This window comes from Ursus maritimus, unplaced genomic scaffold (assembly GCF_017311325.1).
Source record: "Ursus maritimus isolate PB19 unplaced genomic scaffold, ASM1731132v1 scaffold_19, whole genome shotgun sequence".
NCBI lineage: Eukaryota > Metazoa > Chordata > Mammalia > Carnivora > Ursidae > Ursus > Ursus maritimus.
Window position 1 is genome coordinate 49,180,175 of NW_024424341.1, and position 21,033 is coordinate 49,201,207.

General features: G+C 50.9%; 1 protein-coding gene across 1 annotated transcript; it reads right to left on the reverse strand.

Moving 5' to 3' along the window:
- Positions 1-18,019: 18,019 nt before the first annotated feature.
- On the reverse strand, positions 18,020-20,414 carry CLEC11A (C-type lectin domain containing 11A). The gene is made up of 4 exons (XM_040632977.1): positions 20,026-20,414; positions 19,613-19,799; positions 19,114-19,305; positions 18,020-18,704 (listed from the first exon to the last, which is right to left on the reverse strand). The coding sequence occupies exons 1-4, from the start codon at positions 20,170-20,172 to the stop codon at positions 18,259-18,261; spliced, it is 972 nt and encodes a 323-aa protein (XP_040488911.1). The 5' UTR covers positions 20,173-20,414; the 3' UTR covers positions 18,020-18,258.
- Between the last annotated feature and the right edge of the window lie 619 nt (positions 20,415-21,033).

Below are 21,033 nucleotides of genomic sequence, written 5' to 3' on the forward strand. Positions count from 1 at the left end.
AGCCTTTGAGTGAGCTTCAGTCACCTTCTCATCTGACGAACCACTTCATTTCGACTCAACATCTGAAAAGGCAACTCCTGAGTAGGGTGACCGAACATCCTGGGTTTCTCAGGGAAGGCCTAGCAAATTTTGATTAGGAACGGATTTATAGCCTCACTACGATTTTGCCTCGCGGATTGCAGACGCTTTGGGCCAGTTGTTGCAACATCCTTGGTAACAGCGTCCTCTTGAATTCTCAAAAGCGTCCTGATTCAAGAGGCTAGTTTTACAGACGGGAGGTCCTGGTTGCAATACTATGAGCAACCACACGGGGGCGGTGTTGGACCATTTTCCCAGCCAGAAGTGAGTCCGCCCGGCTCTGGGAGGGAACCCGGCTTCCGAAAACCAGAATTCGGAGACCTTCCTGCCCCTCCCAGGGTTTCTCTCTCTTCCTGGACCTTTGCCTTGCTTCCGGGCTCTCTCCTCCAGCTCTCACAGGTCCTCCCACAACCAGAGCGGACTCTGCCCCTGCTCGCAGCCTTCCCGTGGCCCCCAGGTCGTGTCCCCCGCCCCCCCAAGAGTCCCAGCTCCTCAGCCTGGCCTTGGAGGCTGTGTACGACCTGACCTCCTCTAGTCTTTTTCCTTTTCTTTTCCTTTCTTTTTTCCCCGTCTCACCTACATCCGACGCACAGCTTCTCTCCCCGCCCCCCCAAAATATTATTAACCACATATAACTCAGAGATAGTAAAAAAATGTTGCTCCCCAGGGTCTTTGCTTATACGTGCTGTGCTCCCTGCCTGGAGTGCCCTTTCCCACCTCCGTTCTGTGACAGCTTCCTTTAGAAGCTTCCTAAAACCCTCCTGCTCGAGTCTGGCTGCCTGCTTTCCCCTCCCATCCTTCCTGGCTGTGACCGGGAGCTTGAGAGTGGAGTGCACAGAATAGGATCTGACTCCTAAGGGCCCCCCAGCCTGGGTTTTGGCTGTTAATGCTTATAGAACAACCAAATATAGACAAAGAAGTCGGTCTTTGCATGTCCCCTTCCCCCGCCCCCGCATTTTCAACCACTTAGTGCTGGGGTTCTGGGTCCCCTGGGAGCTATTAAGGTTGCATTTCCACAACCGCAGGCACTTCGGAGGGATGGGGCTCAGCCCGCTGCCCCGTGGGGATCCCTGGGGAGCTTTTGAAATTCCCAGAGCCCAACTCCACCCTGGACCACTTAAACCACAATGCCTGGGGATGGGGCCTGGACATCGATTGGATTTTAAAAGCTCCCCCGGAGATTCTAATGTGCAGCCAGGGTCAGAGCCATCTCTGTAATGTGTTTTCCGAAGACAAGAAGAGATGGATTCCCCCCCACCCCTTGGAGCTTAGTGCATTCATTTCTGAGGCAGCTCCGTGGACACATCAAAAGACTCAGAACGTAGAACAAAATTTAACCTTTAGTTTAGAAACATTGGGGAGTTTGAAAACCGAAGAAAACAGACAAAGTAGTTTCGGCCCCGGAGCAGGGGCACTGGAAGGGTGGGGGGAGGCGCATTGCCCAGGGCAGAAAGAGGAGGCGGGCCTGAATGATCACCAACGCCCTGCTGAGCCAGAAAAGCCGGTGGCCCAGGGCTGCCCCGGTTCCACCTAGGGGACCAAGGCGTCCTGGGCTGCATCGGACTCTCCGGTTTGAGCCCCCAGAGCCCCGGATCCCAGGAAGCACTCGATCCCGGGATAATCGGGACGGTCGGTCGCTCTCGTTCCGAATTCCTCCGCCATGTCCACAGTCCTGCCTTTCCGTGCAGGCCCACAGCCCTCTCTCCGTGGCATCTGTCTCCCTGTCCGTCTGTCTCCCGGGAGAGCGCTGTCCTTCAAGCTGAGGCCGGTGCTATTTCAGTCTTTGACTAGAGCTCTTCGTGTTCCTGTCTCTCACTGGGTCTTTGTCTCCGTATCTTTTTCTGTCTCCTCTCCCACTTGATCCCTCCTGGCAGCCTGACCTGCCTCTCACCTCCCCTCCCTGCCTTGGCTGCCATCTGCCACCCGCGTCTATGCAGTCCCAACACGTTTGCACCTGCACGCGTCCCTTCCCCCTCCCACCTCTTTTTGCATTTCACCCCATCTCTCAGGGTCTCTGCGTCCCCGCCCCCCCCAGGGTCTCTATCCCTCTCTCAGGGTCTTCTGTGTCTCTCCCCTACCCCATCCCTGTCCCTCCCTCTGCATCTTTGTCCCTCTCTCTCCACCACTCTCTCTCTGCCTCTCTGTTCTCCTATCCATCTCTTGCCGAATCTCCCGCCTCCTATTCTCCAGAGATGGAGGAGAGAGGACCTCCCCCATACTGTCTTCAACCCCCAGGAATTTCCCTTCAGGTCCTCCCAGGATGGCTGGATGTCTCACCCATGTCCTTCGCAGACTCTCTCCCGGGGCAGGACCGGAGGGTCCGGCACAGCCGCAGCCTGAAGGCCTGGACCCAGAGTGTAATGCAAGTGGTTGGAGCAGCCTTGACTGCCCCCTCCCCCACCCTGGGCGAGCTCCTGCGGTCTGAGCAGCACCCACACCTCCACCATGTCCAGCCTGGGCCCCCCCCCGGCCCCCCCAGCCCCAGCAGCAGCAGAAGCAGCAGGTGGAAGGGGAACCAGCAGGAAAACAACATGCCCCCCACCCCCCAGGGAGCTGGGGCCTCCCTGTCAGTCTCGCCAGCTGCAGCCTGGCTCTCACCAGGCTGTGAAAGGTGCTCAGCACCCCCAGCGGCACCCCTTAAGCCAGAACCAGCTGATTGAGTGTGGGGCTGGACAGCGGTGGGGCCGTGCCCCTGCGGGCATCCCATTAGAAGGGCCAGCCCCCCAGATCGCTGGCCCCAAAGATGTCCACGCCGTAACCCCCGGGACCGGACATATGTTCCATTCCATGGCAAAGGGTAGTGAGGTCACAGATGGAATTAAGGCTGTTTGTCAAAACGGGGAGAGGATCCCGGATTATCCAGGTGGGCCCACGGTAGTCAGGAGGAGAAGGAGGCAGAAGAGTGAGGGGCCGAGAGACGGAACATGGGTCCCTGCTGGCTTTGAAGATGGACGAAGGCCCACGAACCACAAAACAGGGCGACCTCTAGAAGCTAGAGAAGGAAACGAAATGGACTCTCCTCCTGAGCCCAGTGACCCCCATTTAGGACCCCCAGAACTGCAGGATAAATTCATGTGGTTTTAAGCCCCTAAGTTTATAGGTATTGATTCCAGCAGCCATTAGAAACAAATACACCCAATTTATAGACCAGCAAATGGAGGCGCTCTTGAAAGGCACACAGTTTGAAGGTCAATAAGTCTGTCTCTGGAAGGCAGGGGTAGGGAGTTGGGGGCAGGCAGCACGAAGAGGGGAGTCTGGACCCAAGATGGTCTAGGGAGGGTGTCCTGAATTAGAGCCCACTACTAGCCTTTCCCTCCCTTCACTGTCTTCTCCATTTCTATGGCCTGGGCCCCACTCAGGCCTTCTCCTCTCCCCCAGGACCCCCACATCGACCTTCTCCTGGCCTCTCTCCATCCCCCAGGGGACTCCAGAGGGACTTCTCTACATTCAGTGTTGACTCTACCCCTCTCCTGCTCACACACCTCCCATGGCTCCCCAGTGCCCCTCAGTCTGGCTTTCCACCAGGGCCCATCAAAGCCCTCAACTCCATCTCTCAACACCCCCCCCCCAACCCCTTACACCTGGTCCCTGCTCTGTCACAGCTGGAACCAACTTGATAACTCACTGACTATATCCATCTCTGTGGCCAGCCTGCAGCTTCTTTGAGATCAGGGTCCTGGTCTGACTCCTCTGGGGTCCCCAGCATCACACACCACAGGAGGGGGCACGTAGGAGGTCCCCATTTTCAAAGAAATGAATCATTACACTGCGTAAGCCCAGGTCTGGGTCAGTGCGAGACCCAGAGGATGGGACAGCACATCGTTCATGACAGTCCGCATCTGAGGAGCAAGGGACACAGAAGCGAATGAAACAGACAAAGCAATAAGGCTGTCACCTTGCCCCCCTCTTCATTTGATTCCACAGGGACAAGAATGGGAACCAGGACACCCATAGCACAGCTGGTCGTATGTATTGGGAAGGGCGTGGGCTCTGGACTCCCGCCACCGTGCTGAGTTTGAACCCAGACCCTGACCTCCTGATCTTGTCTGGGACCCCGAGCAATTCAGTTTCTGCCCCAGCAGGGATGCGTGAGGATTAGGAAGCATTCGGTGCTCAGTCAACAGAAACAGAACCTAGACTTCGCAGCACCCGCGGAAGGAGGGCTTCAGGCGCGGGGAAGGGAAAGGTGTCAGATGTCAGGGGGTGAGGAGTCTCATGACAGCTATTTTCCGACATTTGATGACAGTCTGTCTGTCTCCCACGGCCGGGAACATCTCAAACCAGGCCAGATTGGGGGCGCCGCCTCCCCTCTCTCCTTGCTGAGAGAAACAGAGGTAGTGATTAAGAGCGAGTAATTGCCTCCCTCCTGTCTGGGAGGTAAATATCTTTCTGCTGGATCTTTCTGTTCAGGACTGTCTTCCCTAGGCGGCGAGCTCCGGGAGGACAGAGGCCCTGTTCTGGTCAGGGATCCCAGAGGATGGCAGAGATCTGTACCGTGGGTTCAGTCAATACCTGAGGGGACAGAGTATTGTTAGGAAGAGGCTGTAGGCTCTGCAGGCTAGGGGATGTGGACCCCTCCCCTTGGGACATAAGCTCCTCCCCCAGAATGTCAGCCCCTACCCCTAGTGTATCAGTCCCGCCCCCTGAGATGTCAGCCCCTCTCCCTGGAACATTGGCTCCTGTCCCAGGATGTCAGCCCCTCCCCCTGGGATGTTAACTCCTACCATAATGTCACCTTTTCCTCTGGTCTGTTGACCCCTCCCCCAGAATATCAACCCCTCCTCCTGGGATTTCAGTCCCTCCCCCTGGAATGTCAACCCCTCCCCCAGAATGTCAGCCCCTACCACTGGGGTGTCAGCTCCTCCCTTTGGATGTTAGCCCCTCCCCCTCCAATGTAGGCCCTTCTCCCTTGAATGACCCTGTCCAAAGTAGGGATCCTGGTGTTGTTCACCTCTCTCTAGAGCCTAGAACCACGCCATTCGGCCCACCGGCTCTCAATAATCATGACTGAATGGGTTAGTGGGGTCAGTCTTTTCAAGTCCTGACTACCACTTACTCGCTGTGTGACCATTGGTAAGTGACTTTACCTCTCGGACCTTCCTCATCTGTAGAATAGTAATAATCTAATACCACTCTGGTGGGGTCGAGATGCCGATTTTGGGTGTCCATATGTTTATAAAGCTCCGGACAGGACCTGGTGCATAGGACACCATCCGTGCCTGTGAACTGCCCTTATCTGATGAAGGAAGGTTCTCAAAGAAATGTTATTAAAGAGAGATTTTCAGTCCCTAAAATCCTCTCTCATGGAGGCTGCCCAAGGAAATGCTGACTCCTTCCCTTGGCCATGCCATGCTCCCTCTGGGTCTCAAACCCACCTTACCAACCGCCCTGAGGAGAATCCTCAAGCCAACTCCAACACCAGAGTCTCCTGAAAGACTACTTAACCGCATTCATCAGAAAATCAATACAAATTTAAAACTTCATGGGGATCCCTCAGTTCTCCTTGGGGGGGGAGGGGAAGGTGGAAGACAGTGACGTCATTGTCGCCCTGGTGAAGCATGTGAAATGCCCCACTGGGTGCCCCATGGCACCCTCTAGCAACGCAACACGTCACACGCCCTCTGGCCCTGCCAGTCCCCTAAGAAGAATAAAGAAAAGGAGAAAAACCTATCTTTTTGTTGTTTAAAGATTTTATTTTATTTTTTTAAAGATTTATTTCTTTATTTAAGAGAGAGTGCGCGCGGGGCGCCTGGGTGGCACAGCGGTTAAGTGTCTGCCTTCGGCTCAGGGCGTGATCCCGGTGTTGTGGGATCAAGCCCCACATCAGGCTCCTCCGCTATGAGCCTGCTTCTTCCTCTCCCACTCCCCCTGCTTGTGTTCCCTCTCTAGCTGGCTGTCTCTATCTCTGTCAAATAAATAAATAAAATCTTTAAAAAAAAAAAAAAAGAGAGAGAGAGTGCGCGCACGCACATGAGCCAGACTTGGGGGGTGGGGTACAGAGGAAGAGGGAGAGAGAAACTTTAGCAGACTCTATGCTGAGCTTGGAGCCCAATGCCGGGCTCGATCCCAGGATCCTGAGATCATGACCTCAGCCGAAACTGAGAGTTCTCCACTTAACTGACTGAGCCACCCAGGCGCCCCAAGATTTTTTTTAAGTGATCTCTGCATCCAACGTGGGCTCGAAATCACAACCCCGAGATCAAGAGTCACGTGCTCTCCCCACTTTGAGGGAGGCCAGCCAGGCACCCCTCAAAGGGCTCAAAGAATAACAGTGGCAACCAAGAATCTTAAACCTAGCAAAGCTATTTTTCAAAAGCGAAGTTTATTTCTAGATAAACAAAAACAGAGAGAATTTGCTGCTAGCAGACCTGCCTTACAAGAAATACTAAAGGAAGTTCTTCAGGAGGAAGGCAAATTCCAGATAGTAATGCAAATCCAGAGGGAAAACTAGTTAAGGTAATGATGTCATTTTATTTTGTTTTATTTTCTAAAGATTTTATTTTTAGCAATCTCGACGCCCAGTGTGAGGCTCGAACTCCTGACCCTGAGATCCAGAGTCACACGCTGCATCAACTGAGCCAGCCAGGTGCCCTGGTAATTATGTAATTTTAAAAGACAGACTTAATGCATAGTTTTTCTCCATTATTCTCTTAACTGATTTTAAAATCAGTTGTATGAAATCTTTAAAAAAAATAAAAATAAAATAAATAAAATCAGTTGTATGAAATAATGTGCATATAATGTATCATTGGCCTATAACATATAGAGATGTAATATATTTGCCAATATCAACACAAAGGAAGTGGTGGAGGAAAGCTAAGGAAATAACCATGGATGGATGGTAAAGTAGTAATAATTATTGTTGGGTTTGTAATATTAATATGTATGACAGTAATACCACAGAAAGCGAGAAAAGAGATTAGAGCTATGTAGGACTAGCAATTCTCTATCTCACTGGAATTAAGCTAGTATAAATAGGAACCTGATTCCGGTCAATTAGAATGTATATGGTAAACCCCACAACAACAACCCCCCCAAAAAAATTAACAGTGTCAAGAACTCTTACAACTCAATAACAGAAATATACAAATAACCCAATCTTTAAATGAGCAAGAGATCTGAATAGACGTTTCCCAAAGGAGATACACAAATGACCAAAAGCCCATGAAAATATTGGCATCATTAGTCATCAGAGAAATGCAAATCAGAATCCCAAGGGGATAGCACTTCGCATCCACGAGGATTGTTCAAATTAAAAAGCCAGATAACAGCAAGTGTTGGCAAGGATGAGGCGAAATTGGAAGCCTCACACACTGCTGGTGGGAGCATAGAATGGCACAGCCACTGTGGGAAACAGGCGGGCACTTCAAAAAAGTCAAACACAGAGGGGTGCCTGGGTGGCACAGCGGTTAAGCATCTGCCTTCAGCTCAGGGCGTGATCCTGGCGTTATGGGATCGGGCCCCACATCAGGCTCCTCCGCTATGAGCCTGCTTCTCCCTCTCCCACTCCCCCTGCTTGTGTTCCCTCTCTCGCTGGCTGTGTCTATCCTGTCGAATAAATAAAATCTTAAAAAAAAAAAAAAAGTCAAACACAGAGTTACCGTGGGATCCAGCCATTCCCCCTCCTAGATAGATATCCAAGAGACATGAAAACATACAACCACACAAAAACTTGTACCTGAATATTTAGAACGGCATTAGAGGTGGAAACAGTCGCCATGTCCCCATCAACCGAAGAATGATAAAACGCAACATAACCATACAAGGAAATGTTATTCAGCCGTAAGAAGGACTGAGGTGATAATTTGCTGCACAACCCGGATGGAACTGGAGACCCTCACACTAAGGGAAAGAAGGAGTCACAAAAGACCTCACGTTTATGTGATTCCATTCATCTGAAATCCATAACGGGAAAATCTGGGAGGTCAGCAAATAGATTCTTGGTTTCTTGGGACTGGGAGTGGATGGAGAGGTAAGAAGATAATTGCTAAAAGGTACAGGTTTGGTGTTTGTTTGTCTGTGATGGTTAAAATGCTCTGACATTGACCGTGGTCATGGCTGCTCGTATCTGAATGTACGAAGCACCATTGAATTGTCCACTTAAGTTTTATGAATTGTATGGTATGTGAATCTCAATAAAACCTTAAAATAGGGGTGCCTGGGTGGCTCAGTTGGTTAAGCGTCTGCCTTCGGCTCAGGTCATGATCCTGGGGTCCTGGGATCGAGTCCCACGTCAGGCTCCCTGCTCAGTGGGGAGCCTGCTTCTTCCTTTCCCCTGTTTGTGCTCTCTTACTCTCTTGCTCTCTCTCTCAAATAAATAAATAAAATCTTTAAAAAAAAACTTTAAAGTAATCCAAGTACAACTGTATCACATCTATGACTTATTTGTGAAATATTAACGTCTGTATAATGTTTAATCACTCAACCAAGAGCATAGAGTGTCTTCACTTTTATTCCAATCATCTTTGGGTCCTTTATTAGAATTTAAAGTCTTCTCCCCAGAATCTTAATTTTTTTTTTTTATGTATGAGTTCCTAGATGATTTCTAGATATTTCAAAGGGATGGTGAATGGTATTTTAATTACATTTCATGTGTGTCTGTTGTTGGTGTAGAGAAATGAAATTGATTTTTGTAGGTTAATCTTGGGTTTTTTTGTTCGACTTTTTAAAGATTTTCTATTTTTTTTAAGTAATCTCTAAACCCAACATGGGGCTCAAACTCACAACTCAGAGTTCAAGAGTCTCACGCTCCACCGACTAAGCCCGCCAGGCACCCCTGTAGGTTAATCTTGTAACTCAGGACCTTGCTGATATCTCTTACTTGTTCCTACAGCTTTTTAAATAAACCATTAATCAGGATTTATACACAGTACTGCGTTAAGCAATAGCCATGATGAGGATATTCTAATGTCATTCTTGCTTTTGGAAGGAAGACATCCAAAATTCTTATGGTGTTTGCTGGAAGCTTTATAAAGTTAAGAAAATATCCTTTCCCCCCCTAGTTTACTACGTGTTTTAATTTTCAATCGTAAATAGATATAAAACCTTATCAAGTTATTTCTCCATGTTGATTGTAATCATTACATCTTTTTCCTTGGTCTGTTAGTGAATTACACTGAAAGAATTTTTTTAAAATTTTGAACGACCCTTACTAATTAGTGATAAATCCTACCTGATTGTGATGCATCATGATACAATGTTGGATTTAGCCGGCTATTATGCGATGTAGGATTTTTGCACCCACATTCACAAATGAAATGGACCTACGATTTTCTTTTCTTATGCATGTTCCTTATCTGGTTTTGGAATCAGCATCGCATTGGCTTCCAAAAATGAACTAGACAGATTCTACATGATTTCTATTTTCCGGAATAATGTGTATAAGACAAAAATTAAGCATTTCTTGAATATTTGATATCAGTCACCTAGAAGACCATCTGTGCCCCTAGGGTTTTTTTGAGAGAGAGAGAATGGTAATCTTTGACTATAACTTTGTATATTTCAGTACTTACTAGTTTACTCAACTTCTTGATTTTTGGATAATTTTTGGCATTTTATATTGTTCTAGTAATGTAACCATTTCATCTACGTTTTTAAATGTTGGCCCGTAGTTGGTCATAGTACTATCAAATTACTTTTTTTTTAAAGTTTATTCATTTTTTTAAAAAGTAAACTCTACACCCACCACGGGACTCAAACTCGTGACCCTGACACCAAGAGTTCTCTCTCTTTTTTTCTTTTTTTTTTTTTAAGATTTTATTTATTTATTCGACAGAGATAGAGACAGCCAGCGAGAGAGGGAACACAAGCAGGGGGAGTGGGAGAGGAAGAAGCAGGCTCATAGCAGAGGAGCCTGATGTGGGGCTCGATCCCAGGACGCCGGGATCACGCCCTGAGCTGAAGGCAGATGCTTAACCGCTGTGCCACCCAGGCGCCCTCTCTCTTTTTTTCTTATTCGGTTTTGCCAAAAGTCAATCGATCTTAGTGACTTTTTCAAAAATCAAGATAACTTCTTGTTTTGTTAGACTTTTCTCCCCCGCTTTCATTCCATTGACTTCTGCCCCCCCCCTTTTTTGGTCACTTCTTTTGCTCTTGTTTCTGTGGATTTGCTTTATTGCTTATTTTCCCACTGTTTGCATCAGATTGTTTGCTCATCATAGAAAAAACTATTTGTTGGATCAAGTTTTTATCAACTGCTTTTTCTCCACCTGTGGAGATGTCATCTGGTTTTCCTCCATTAACCTGTGAATGCGGAGCATGAATGAATTGATGAAATCAGGAGGTAGTATTTTATTTAGGATTTTTTGATTCATGAGAGAAATAGGACTGTGGTTTTCCCTGTTTACGCTGTTCTTGACTATTTTTTCAGATTTTATTTTTTTAAGTCATCTCTACGCCCAGCGTGGGACTCAGACACACAACCCCGAGATCAAGAGTTGCACGCTCGGGGCGCCTGGGTAGCGCAGTCATTAAGCGTCTGCCTTCGGCTGGGGGCGTGATCCCGGCGTTCTGGGATCGAGTCCCACATCGGGCTCCTGGGCTGGGAGCCTGCTTCTTCCTCTCCCACTCCCCCTGCTTGTGCTCCCTCTCTCGCTGGCTGTCTCTCTGTCACATAAAAAAAAATAAAAAATAAAAAAAAAAAAGAGTTGCACGCTCCACCAATTACACCCGCCGGGTGCCCCTGTCCTTGACTATTTTTTTCTTGAACTTACATTGTAGTGACCTCATAAAATGAGTTAAGGAGCGTTACTTCTTTTTCTAATTGCTGGGTGGATTTATACAAAGTTGTAACGATTTGTTCCATGAAATGTTATACGAAGCAACGGTTACTGAGACACGATGGACTTGATGCAGCCTTAAACGAATGAATCAGTGAATCAGTGTGCAGAACAGAGTCCCATAAAAGACCCACAAATACTAAAATACGATGGGGCAGGGACCACAGAGAATCGGGAAAAGATAACTATTTAACAAATGCTATTGAAATCATCGGTTATCCTTAGGGGAAAAAGCAAAATTGGATTTCTACATCACACCTCACAAAGATCAACTTGTGAGTTGAAGACTTTCGTGTGGAAGGGAAAACTTTAAGAATGCAAGAGAATATCCTTCACCCCTGGGGGCAGGGAAGGATTTCTTTCTTTTTTTTTTTTTCCAAATATTCATGTATTTGACAGAGAGAGACAGCCAGCGAGAGAGGGAACACAAGCAGGGGGAGTGGGAGAGGAAGAAGCAGGCTCATAGCCGAGGAGCCTGATGTGGGGCTCGATCCCAGAACGCCGGGATCCCGCCCTGAGCCGAAGGCAGACGCTTAACGACTGCGCCACCCAGGCGGCCCAGGGAAGGATTTCTTAAGTGACTATATGATACCATAATGGTGGAGACGTGTCATGATACATTTGTCCAAACCCGCTGAATGCACACCACTAAGATTGAGCCTTCAGGTAAACTTTGAGGGGTGATGATGGGTAAGTTCATCAATCGATGAGCTTGAAAATGTACCCATTCTACCCACGTGGATGACGGGGGAGGCTATGCCTGTGTGGGGGTGGGGGTACATGGGAAATCTCTGTGCCTTACTCTCAACCTTTTAAAAAATATTTTATTTATGTATTTGAGAGAGAGCAAGAGAGATCACAGAGGGAGAGGGAGAAGTAGACTCCCCGCTGAGCACGAAGCTTGATCCCAGGACGCCTCACTGCCTGAGCCAGCCAGGTGCCCCCTTCCTCTCGACTTTGTTGTCAACTGAAAACTGCTCTTAAAAGGAAAAAAAAAGGGAAGAAAGACACTTATTTAAAACAAAAACAAAAACCTTGGGGTGCCTGGCTGGCTCAGTCGGTGGAACGTTCAAGTCTTTTTTTTTTTTTAATATTTTATTTATTTATTTGACAGAGAGAGGGAGAGCCAGCGAGAGAGGGAACACAAGCAGGGGGAGTGGGAGAGGAAGAAGCAGGCTCATAGCGGAGGAGCCTGATGTGGGGCTCAATCCTATAACGCCAGGATCACGCCCTGAGCCGAAGGCAGACGCTTAACGACTGAGCCACCCAGGCGCCCCGGAACGTTCAACTCTTGATCTAGGGGTTGTAAGTGTGAACCCCACTCTGAGCGATGAGATTACTTAAAAAAAATAATATCTTAAAGAAAAAAACCCCCAGCTAGCTACGTCTGTAGCTACGTATAGTAAGATATGGTCATGGGCTGGATTTTGCCCCTCTCCACGGATTCATAGGTCGAAGTCCTGACCCCAGCACCTTAGAATGTGACTGTATTTTGAATAAGGTCTTTAAAATGAAGCCCTTGGAGTGGGTCCTAATCCAGGCTGATTGGTGTCCTTTTAAGAGGACCTTTGGACACACAGAGAGACCCCAGGAATGCTTAAGCATGGACAATGACTGGGTGAGGACACACAGAAAAGGCAGCCATCTGCAAGCCAAGGAGAGAAGCCTCGAAAGGAACCAACCTGCTGACACTTGCATCTTCAACTTCTAGCTTCCAGAACGGTGAGAAATAAAATTTCTGTTGTTTAAGGTACCCTGTCTTTAGCGGCGCCTGGGTGGCTCAGTTGTTAAGCGTCTGCCTTCAGCTCAGGGCGTGATCCCAGGGTCCTGGGATGGAGCCCCGCATCGGGCTCCCTGCTCAGCGGGAAGCCTGCTTCTCCCTTTCCCACTCCCCCTGCTTGTGTTCCCTCTCTTGCTGTCTCTCTCTCTCTGTCAAATAAATACATAAAATCTTAAAAAAAAAAAATGGTACCCTGTCTTTGGTCCTTTGTTACGGCGGCCCTAGAATACTAATGCAGATATCGTTACTTTTATAAAGCTCAAAAGCAAGCAAAACGAAATCATATGTTGCTTAGGGACACATACATATGTGCTAAAGTAATCATGGAATCAAGCATAAACTTGATTCGGGATAATGGTTACAGGTGGGCATGAGGGACAGCAAAGGACAGAGTAGTAAATAATAACATCCTAGTATTATATCGAGTGGTGAATTAATAGGCGGTCTTCTTCTCCCTGGGTCCGTACACATATATTACTTTCCATGTACCCACTATTACAGAATTGCCCAAAAGATCATTTCAAAGGCAGAGCTGGCGTTCCACTTCCTGCCACCTCTGTCGTCCAAATCCACCCCAGCTCTGGCTTCCTGCCCGGAAGGCTGCCAGGAGCTGTCACGGCTCAGGGTCGGAACCCGAAGTCCAGTTGCGTTTGGAGTAGGTGGAAATAGACTGAGAAAGGAAGGTTACTTGCCTCCTGCAGGAATTTGCAAAACCCAAGCTCACACTGCCATCTGGCCTGGCTCACACAACCACCTGTGCTTTGGAAAAAAAGCAACTTGCTGCTGGAATGACAGAGGCTGGCATTTTGGGAGGAGGTGGTAGCTTGGGGCTGAAGCAGAGGAGAGGTTGTTCGAATGAATGAATAAAGAACGTGGGGCTGGCATGGAAAAGCCTGTGGAAGCCAGGAGGGGGTCATGTTCAAAGTGAACCACTGAGGACAGAAGCACGACCTAATGGACACCTGGGTGGCTTAGTTGGTTAAGCGTCTGCCTTGGGCTCAGGTCATGATCCCGGGGTCCTAGGATCGAGTCCCACATCAGGCTCCTTGCTCAGCAGGAAGCCTGCTTCTCCCTCTGCCTGCTGTTTCCCTTGCTTGTGCTCTCTCTCTCTCAAATAAATAAAATCTTTAAAAAAATAAAATAAAAATTATATATATATATATATATCTCCACGACCTAAAACAAAAGAACTCATTCTATCCTCTGCATGCTTCCCTCAACTGGCCCTAAGGAGGGACACACCTCACCTCGTATATTCTGGTGGAGAATAACCTGAATCGAATCATCATGAGGAAAAAACATCAGGCAAACTCAAGTGAGGAACTTCTGTTAAAAAAAAAAAAAAGTGGGGGTTGTTCTTCCAAAATGTCAACATCATAAATATGGAAATGTTCCACATTCAAGGAGCCATGACTACAAAATGCAACACCTGAGCCCAGACGAGTTCCTGCCTGAACTGGGAGGGGAAAGTGCTTCGAGAGGGAGCATTTGGGTCAGTCGATGAAACGGAGATACCACTAGGAGATTAGATAAAAAGTATTAAGTAAATGTTGCATTTATGGAGGTTGATTACTGTGGGTGAGTAAGAGAGCATCTCTCTTCTTAGGAAATACACACTGAAGTATTCAGGGGTAAAGGGCGATGATGTGTGTAACTAACACATGCTTCAGAAAACATACGCATGTACTGAGAAACGAAAAGTAGCCCGGACTCTCAAAATCTGCCCATCTACCCACACACGCCACGAGGCCGCTGCAGAGTGAACGGGAAGCATTTCCCCCAGGGACACGCAGCAGCTGTGAAGGGTCCTAACCGGCTCCTATGTGAGCAACTACTGCTGTCTTACTCACTGAGAGAGTTTGTTCTCTAAAATCAGAGGCTTTTCGAAACTTTGTTGTTTCAAAGTATATCCGTAAGAATGAAACTTAGCCCACTCTTCCCGGAAGATCTACGTCACTTTGACACTGACGAGAAGCCTCGATTTCCAGCCCTGACGCAGAGCTTTATATAGACTTTCTGGGCATAGCATGCCACGTTTATCCTCACTTTGTAGTTTCCAAGGAAACAGGATCCTGAGTCCACTTTGCAGTCCGTAACTGTTGACTCATTTATACACACCCCTGCTTTGCTCTAAAGCTACCGAACCACAGTTTCACTTAAATTTCACCAAATTCTTCTCTTCCCCCAAATCCTGTAAGTTCATCACAGCTTCTCTTTTGGGATGTGGTCTCCTCCCCTGCAATTGGTCAGTAAACCTGATTTTAATTTGTTGCTGGTCATTGGGTTAGGATGGATGGGTGGGTGATGGAGGGATGGATGGATGGACGGGTGGATAAATAATGATAAAGCCAAAGCAATAGGGTAAACTGTTAACAATAGATAAATCTGGGTAGATACTACTTGTATTTGGGCAGGTTATCTGTAAGCTTGAGGTTATTTCCAAACAAAAAGGTGTGTGTGTTTTTGAAAAAACTAAATTCGTTTGGACCAGTATTTAGTAATTTTTTTCGAAGCCAAGGAAGAATTTTTATATTGTATTTTATGTTGTAATTCAGTACATATTCAAGATACTCAAATTTTGGGGGAAAAATTCTTACCATTTTCTATGCATTCTCTTATTTTCTATGCACTTATGAAAGACGCTTATTATTAATTTACAATTATCCGTGGAAATTCATCCGTTTTTAAAAACTCTTGGAAAGGTCTGAGCACTAGTTACATACAGTCTAATCCTAAATGAATGTTATACTTCGACTTCGGGTTTTTCTTCCCGTTGACTCGTGACGGAACTACATTTCCCAAAGCACCTTAGGGCGAGGCCCGCCAGTGGGAGATTGGGGGGGGTGAGCTTTGATTGGAGACAGCCAAATTCCTACCTGTCATGCTTTCTGGGAAACTGTAAGCGAGCCTCATGTGGGAAGAGGGGGCGGGACTTTCGAGAGGACTTGCGTGAGGTTCCCAATGGCTGCTGGGAAACGTGGTTCCGAGAAGAAGGTAGAGGGCCTGCCGCTCGGAGTCCTGGGACTTGTAGTCTTGGCAAACCGATGCCGGCCGGGTTCTTCCTCCGCTGGGTCATCTCAGGCATTGGGCCCTTCCTCCTCCACCACCGCCTTGGAATCTCTTCATGCATCGATCCCAGGCAGCTGCTGAGACCTCTGGTCCGCGACTCCGAGCTCTCAAACCGCAGGTGCTCCGCAGAGAGTCAGGGCGGGGGCATTGGCAAACGCTGGTCTTTGGCAGGCCTGGGAGGGCTTCTCAGAGGTGAGGGGGGCAGGGCCCCTATGAACAAAACGGAGTCAGGAATCAGTCCAGAATGCAGCGTACAGGGGAGCTGATGATGCTTAAACAGTCCTTGCAAAATGCCCTCCACTCCCCCCACCCCCCCCCCCCGCCCCGCCTCTCTGTGTGCTCATAAGTCTATGCCCCTGGGCTTAATATGACAGTGACCCAACAGTGGCACCTAGAGTAATGGACGGTGTGATGAGGAAAGCCCCCTACTCTGTGGGCGCCCAGGGAAGGCTCCTGACTGGGGGAGGCCAGGGAGGAAGAGAAGCAGAGATCAAGCTCATCTCAAGGTCCCAAACATGGCATCGTGCAGGCATCTTCCTTTCTACAAAGAGCTCCCCTGTGCCCAGGGATGCTGGGGGCTCGGAGTTGGTCATACCCAGCCCTGCCCAGCGAGCTCCCCGGTCTGGCTGATCAGGGCTTACTTAGGTCAGAAGAGAACTCAGCAGTTCTGGAACATCACGGGGGGCACCATACCCTGCTGGGGGAAGGGGGAAGCAGGTTGTTCAGGGTGACACACTTGGCCAGTTCTTGAAAGAAGCTATTCGTATGCAAAGACAGTGTCTGGACAGAACATAGAGAGGTGAGGGTGAGGTTAAAATTGCCACGTGAGAGTCAGATCTGGTGTTGCAAGGACCCCTCTGTGTCCAGCACTCTTCTACTCTTCTAGAAGGTATTCTTACCCATGATGTGCAGATGGGGACACTGAGGCACAGGGGTTATATCTCATTTTATGTGCCTCGTAGGTAAGTGGCCAAGATAGGATTAGAGTCCAGGCAGGTAACCACCACTGAACTGCTCCACATTCACCCACTCACTTTCCAGAATGTCGGGTCTGTAATGGTGGGCCCCTTCCAGGCAGTACCAGATACCCAACCATGTCTGCCTAATGTGCCCTCTGGTCGCCTAGAAGACATCCTGCTGCCTCTCCTGACCCCAGGAAACAAGTTCAGAGGGGGAAGAATTTTGAGCAAGGTCTTCAGTCCCCTGATTGAAGCCTTCCTGACCAGAGCCCCCCCACCCCACCTCCCCACCATTCCCCATTCTGTTACTCCTATAGGGGCTGTGGGGCTGAGAAATGACAGGGGTGGAGATGATACGGATGGCTCATTCCCCTCACTGGTGGATCCAGTGGTGACATTTTAGGCTGGTGGTACCATGGTGATGAAGACGCAGGGAAATAAGGACAGACGGGGTCACACTCCAGTTCCTGGGCTCTATGATGATTGTCAGGGTCAGGCCCATGTTGCCAGTATTGGGGGGAAGACACTGGGTAATTCCAAAACAAGAGCTCCTCCCTCAAAGCGTGTTGTCCTCGACGCCGAGGCCCAGGCTGGCCCACTCCGGAGTGTTCTGACTCAGGGAACAAAGGTATGAAAAAGGTGAAGAAAGAAAGGTAGCACGTGACTTACGTTCAACCATTTTTGAAATGTCACTTTCCTGGGCTCACCTGAACTTCCCAAGAGCTAATACAAGGTGGGATGGTTGTTCCCATGTTCAGGTGAGGAAACTGAGGCTGACAGAGGGGAAGGAACTGGCTTATGGCCTCGCAGGCAGGGAATAGAGAAGGAAACACTGGGAGGGAGCCCGTTTCCACGCAATATAGATTAAGTTTGTTTCTCAACACAGGCCCTTGAGGGTAGGGGAAGGGACCGGGGCAGGGCCTGACATTACATGATGGAAAGGAACTATCTGGTGGAACGAGTTTGAGATACACCAATTAAACAAAATTAAATGGGCTCTTTTCTGCAGGACTTGTCAGAACCTTTAGCTCCTTTGTATTTCCCAGATCTCTTTGACCAGGACCAAGGCCAAGGCCTGGACAATGATTGACAGGCCCTGTGTCCCAAAGGCCGTGAGTGGGACACGATGGGGGTGGAGACGTCAGCAGCCTGTGCACGCGTGTACTCCGGGCATCTGTGTGCAGGAGCAGATGATGCGTGTACATTTGTACATGTGTTCTCCATCATTCTGATTCTAGGGCTCAAATTATACATGTAAAAGCGGAACGGGATAGGCACCCAAAGGCCAGGGTCTTGCCCTCAGGCTTGCCCGGCGACGAGATAAAGACCAAAAGTGCCTCCACCGCCCGCTCAAGTCAGATTCCACAAGGCTTTATTGGCGCGGAACTTAGCCGGATGCCCGCCGCTTCCAAGAAAGACACGGGCGAGTAAGAGCTCTCGGCTGCGCAGAAGGCCCCCTGGGATCGCCCAGCCAGGGGGAACACGCTTCCATCCGTGGGCAGGGAGAGAGGGAGAGAAGGGCGTTCTCGCAGGGTGAACGGCCCAGCCAAACGGCGAGTGGTGGGATGGACTGGAGACGCGAGGACCGGCCCCGCTAGAAGGGGTACTCGCAGACGTAGTAGAGGCGGCGTTCGCAGTCGTGGTCCCACCAGGAGCCGTCATCCGAGGCCTGTGCCACGCAGTTCTCGAGCGTGCCGCCGTTGGGCTGGTTGGGGCTGAGCGGGTGCGGCGCGGGGCTAGGACCGGCTCCAGGCTCTGGACGGGGCGCGCGGTGCCAGGCGAAGAAGGACACGCGCTGGCCGTTCTCGAAGAGGTACAGTCCCTCGGAGCGCCGGTCGTGCACGCCCAGCCACACTGGCCAGTTGTAGGGAGCGAGCGCCGCGCGCAAATAACGAGTGAGCGCCTCCATCTGCTGGCGGTCCGCAGGCTGTGCCAGGCTCCCGCCCCGTGCCACGCACCGCGCCTGCGCCGCCGCCTGCGCCTCGAAGTCGCGCGATAGCAGGAAGCATTTGTGGCCCAGGCGCAGCCCCTTCAGACAGCCTGCGGGCGGGGAGGGGCGGGGTCAGGGGCTCCGGGGGCGGGGAGGAGGCGGGGTCGGGAGGAGGCGGGGTCAGAGCCACGGGGAGCAGGGAGGCGGAGAGTTAGGACCGCTGGGGTGGGGCCAGACTGCTGGAAAGGGACCGTAGGGGGAGTGGCGCGGCCCGAGTCGGGTACGCTCCACAGCGTGGTAGGGAGCGGGCCTGTCCCTCCGCGCGCCAGCTCTCCGCATTCACCCTCCACGCTACTCTAAGTCCCCATAAGCCAGCACCCTGCACATCTTTAGGAACTCGCTCGTCCCTAACACCCTGGCTCCTCACGTCTCTTCAGATGTTTCTGGGCCCTCCTCCCCCCAGTCCTCCTCTTGACCCCGATCGTCCCACTTTCCCTGCCCGGCGCGGCGCGGACTCACCCTCTAAGCGGCCATGCTCGCGCTCCGCGCGGCTCTGCGCCTCCTGCAGGGCTTGCACGGCGTCGCGGGTGTCGCTTGCTGCCTCCCGCAGCTGCCGCAGCCCCCGAGTCAACTCGACCACGCGGGTGTCCAACGCGTGCAGACGGACATGCAGCTGGTGCAGGCCTGCGTCCAGGCCGGCCAGGCGGCCCACTGCGGGCAGACAGGGAGCACGCTGGACGGGACCCGGGGATCGGAGCTGGGGGACTAAAGGGCCTGGAGGGACCTAGGGCTTCTGGGGGCAGAGTTGGGGTGGGCGGCACTCGGTATTTCTGAAAGGTAGGAGCCGGTGGCCCCGGGCTCTTGGGAGGCAAGACCAGGCACCCGGAGCTCCCAGGGATGTGGGGGTTATCGGCTGGGCGGTGGGCCATTGAAAGGTCCCAGGCAGTGAAAGGACGGTTCATTTTTGAGAAAATGACCGCGGAGACCTGGGGGCCGGGCGGAGTTAATGATTACTCACGGATATAAGTGACGGTGTCCTCAGGGGTGGGAGAGGGGCTAGGGCTAGAGGAGGGGGTTACCGTTGTTTCCTCCTCTTCCTCCCCCTGACCGTCTTCCTCGGTCCACCAGGTCTCTTTGTCTTCAGGGGTTCCCTCAGGGTTTTCGTCCCCCCTCCCAGCGGGCAGCCCCAGGGCCTCCTGCAAATGCTGAGGCAGGAGACGGATGGTTAGGGCCAGCCCAGCTGCATTCTGACGCTCCAGACGCTCCGGCCGCCCCTTTACAGCAGTGAGTTCTGCCCCTGAGTTCCTTGTCTGAATCCATCATCCCTGCCCTTTGAGCCTGTCCCATCACTCACCCTTGCCCATTTCCCTAACCCTGGAATACCCTCCCTCCCACACCCACAGTTCCCCATCAGAGTCCTAAGCAACTCACCTTTAGCATCAGGGCCTCCCTCTCCCGCTCCTCCTCTTGGGCACCTCCCCAGACCCCCTCCCACTCCCTGTCTGCTCCTCGAGCCCCATGGCTGAAGCCCAGGAGCTGAGGGACCACCAGGGCCCCAAGCAGCCAGGCTGCCTGCATCAGGCTGGGCTCTGCAGCACCCCAGGCTGCAGAGGGATGTCTCTGGGGACTGGAGTGCGTGCAAATCACTAGCCCCCGGTTCCTGCCTCTCCCAGCTTCTTCCTGGTCCCTTTCCTCCAGGCTTTTGTCTCTGTCCACCGGTCTGTTCGTCCGTTGGTCTCTGCTCCTCTGTGTGTGTCTCTCTCCGCCTCTCTTGGCTCCCCTGAGGCCCTGCCTCTGTGGCCGGAAACCTCCAACGTTCCAAAGCCTGGATCCCGCCTTGGGTCTCCCCGCATACCCCCCTCTTCCCACTTTCCAGAGCTCACTTCCGCCCTGCCCTTTCCTTCCACCATGGCCAAAAGCTCAGATGGCCAGAAGAGGATGGAGCCGACTCTTCAAGGGATCCTGGGGATACAACCTCTGTCCGGGAACCAGGGGGTTCTTGGGGCTTGGCCCTGCTCCCTACTCCTCCTCCTGGCCACTCCTCAGGACCAGGGAGACTGCAGGGTCTCCATAAGGTTTTTATTACCCTGTGGCCACCATCGCCCACGCACCCTGCTGGGGGAGGCTTTCCCACGATTCAATTCGCAGGCTCTAGGGCGCCTCCTGCCCCCAGATCTCCCATGCTGGCCTCAAGCCCTTGCCCCAAGATGAAAATGAGTGTGTGTGCCTGTCTATGGGGACACATAGGAAGAGCATGCGTGTCACTGTGTATGCGACTCCCAGGCGGGGCTCTGGGCTTCATTTGCTGTACTTTCCTGGAAGCCTCCTGCAGGCCAGGCTCTGGGTGGGGCAATGCTGGGGACTCCAGCTGCCCACAGACAGGCAGACAGAAGGGCAGAGGGAGGGGGAAGGCTGGGTGGGTGGTGGTCAAGGAAGCTT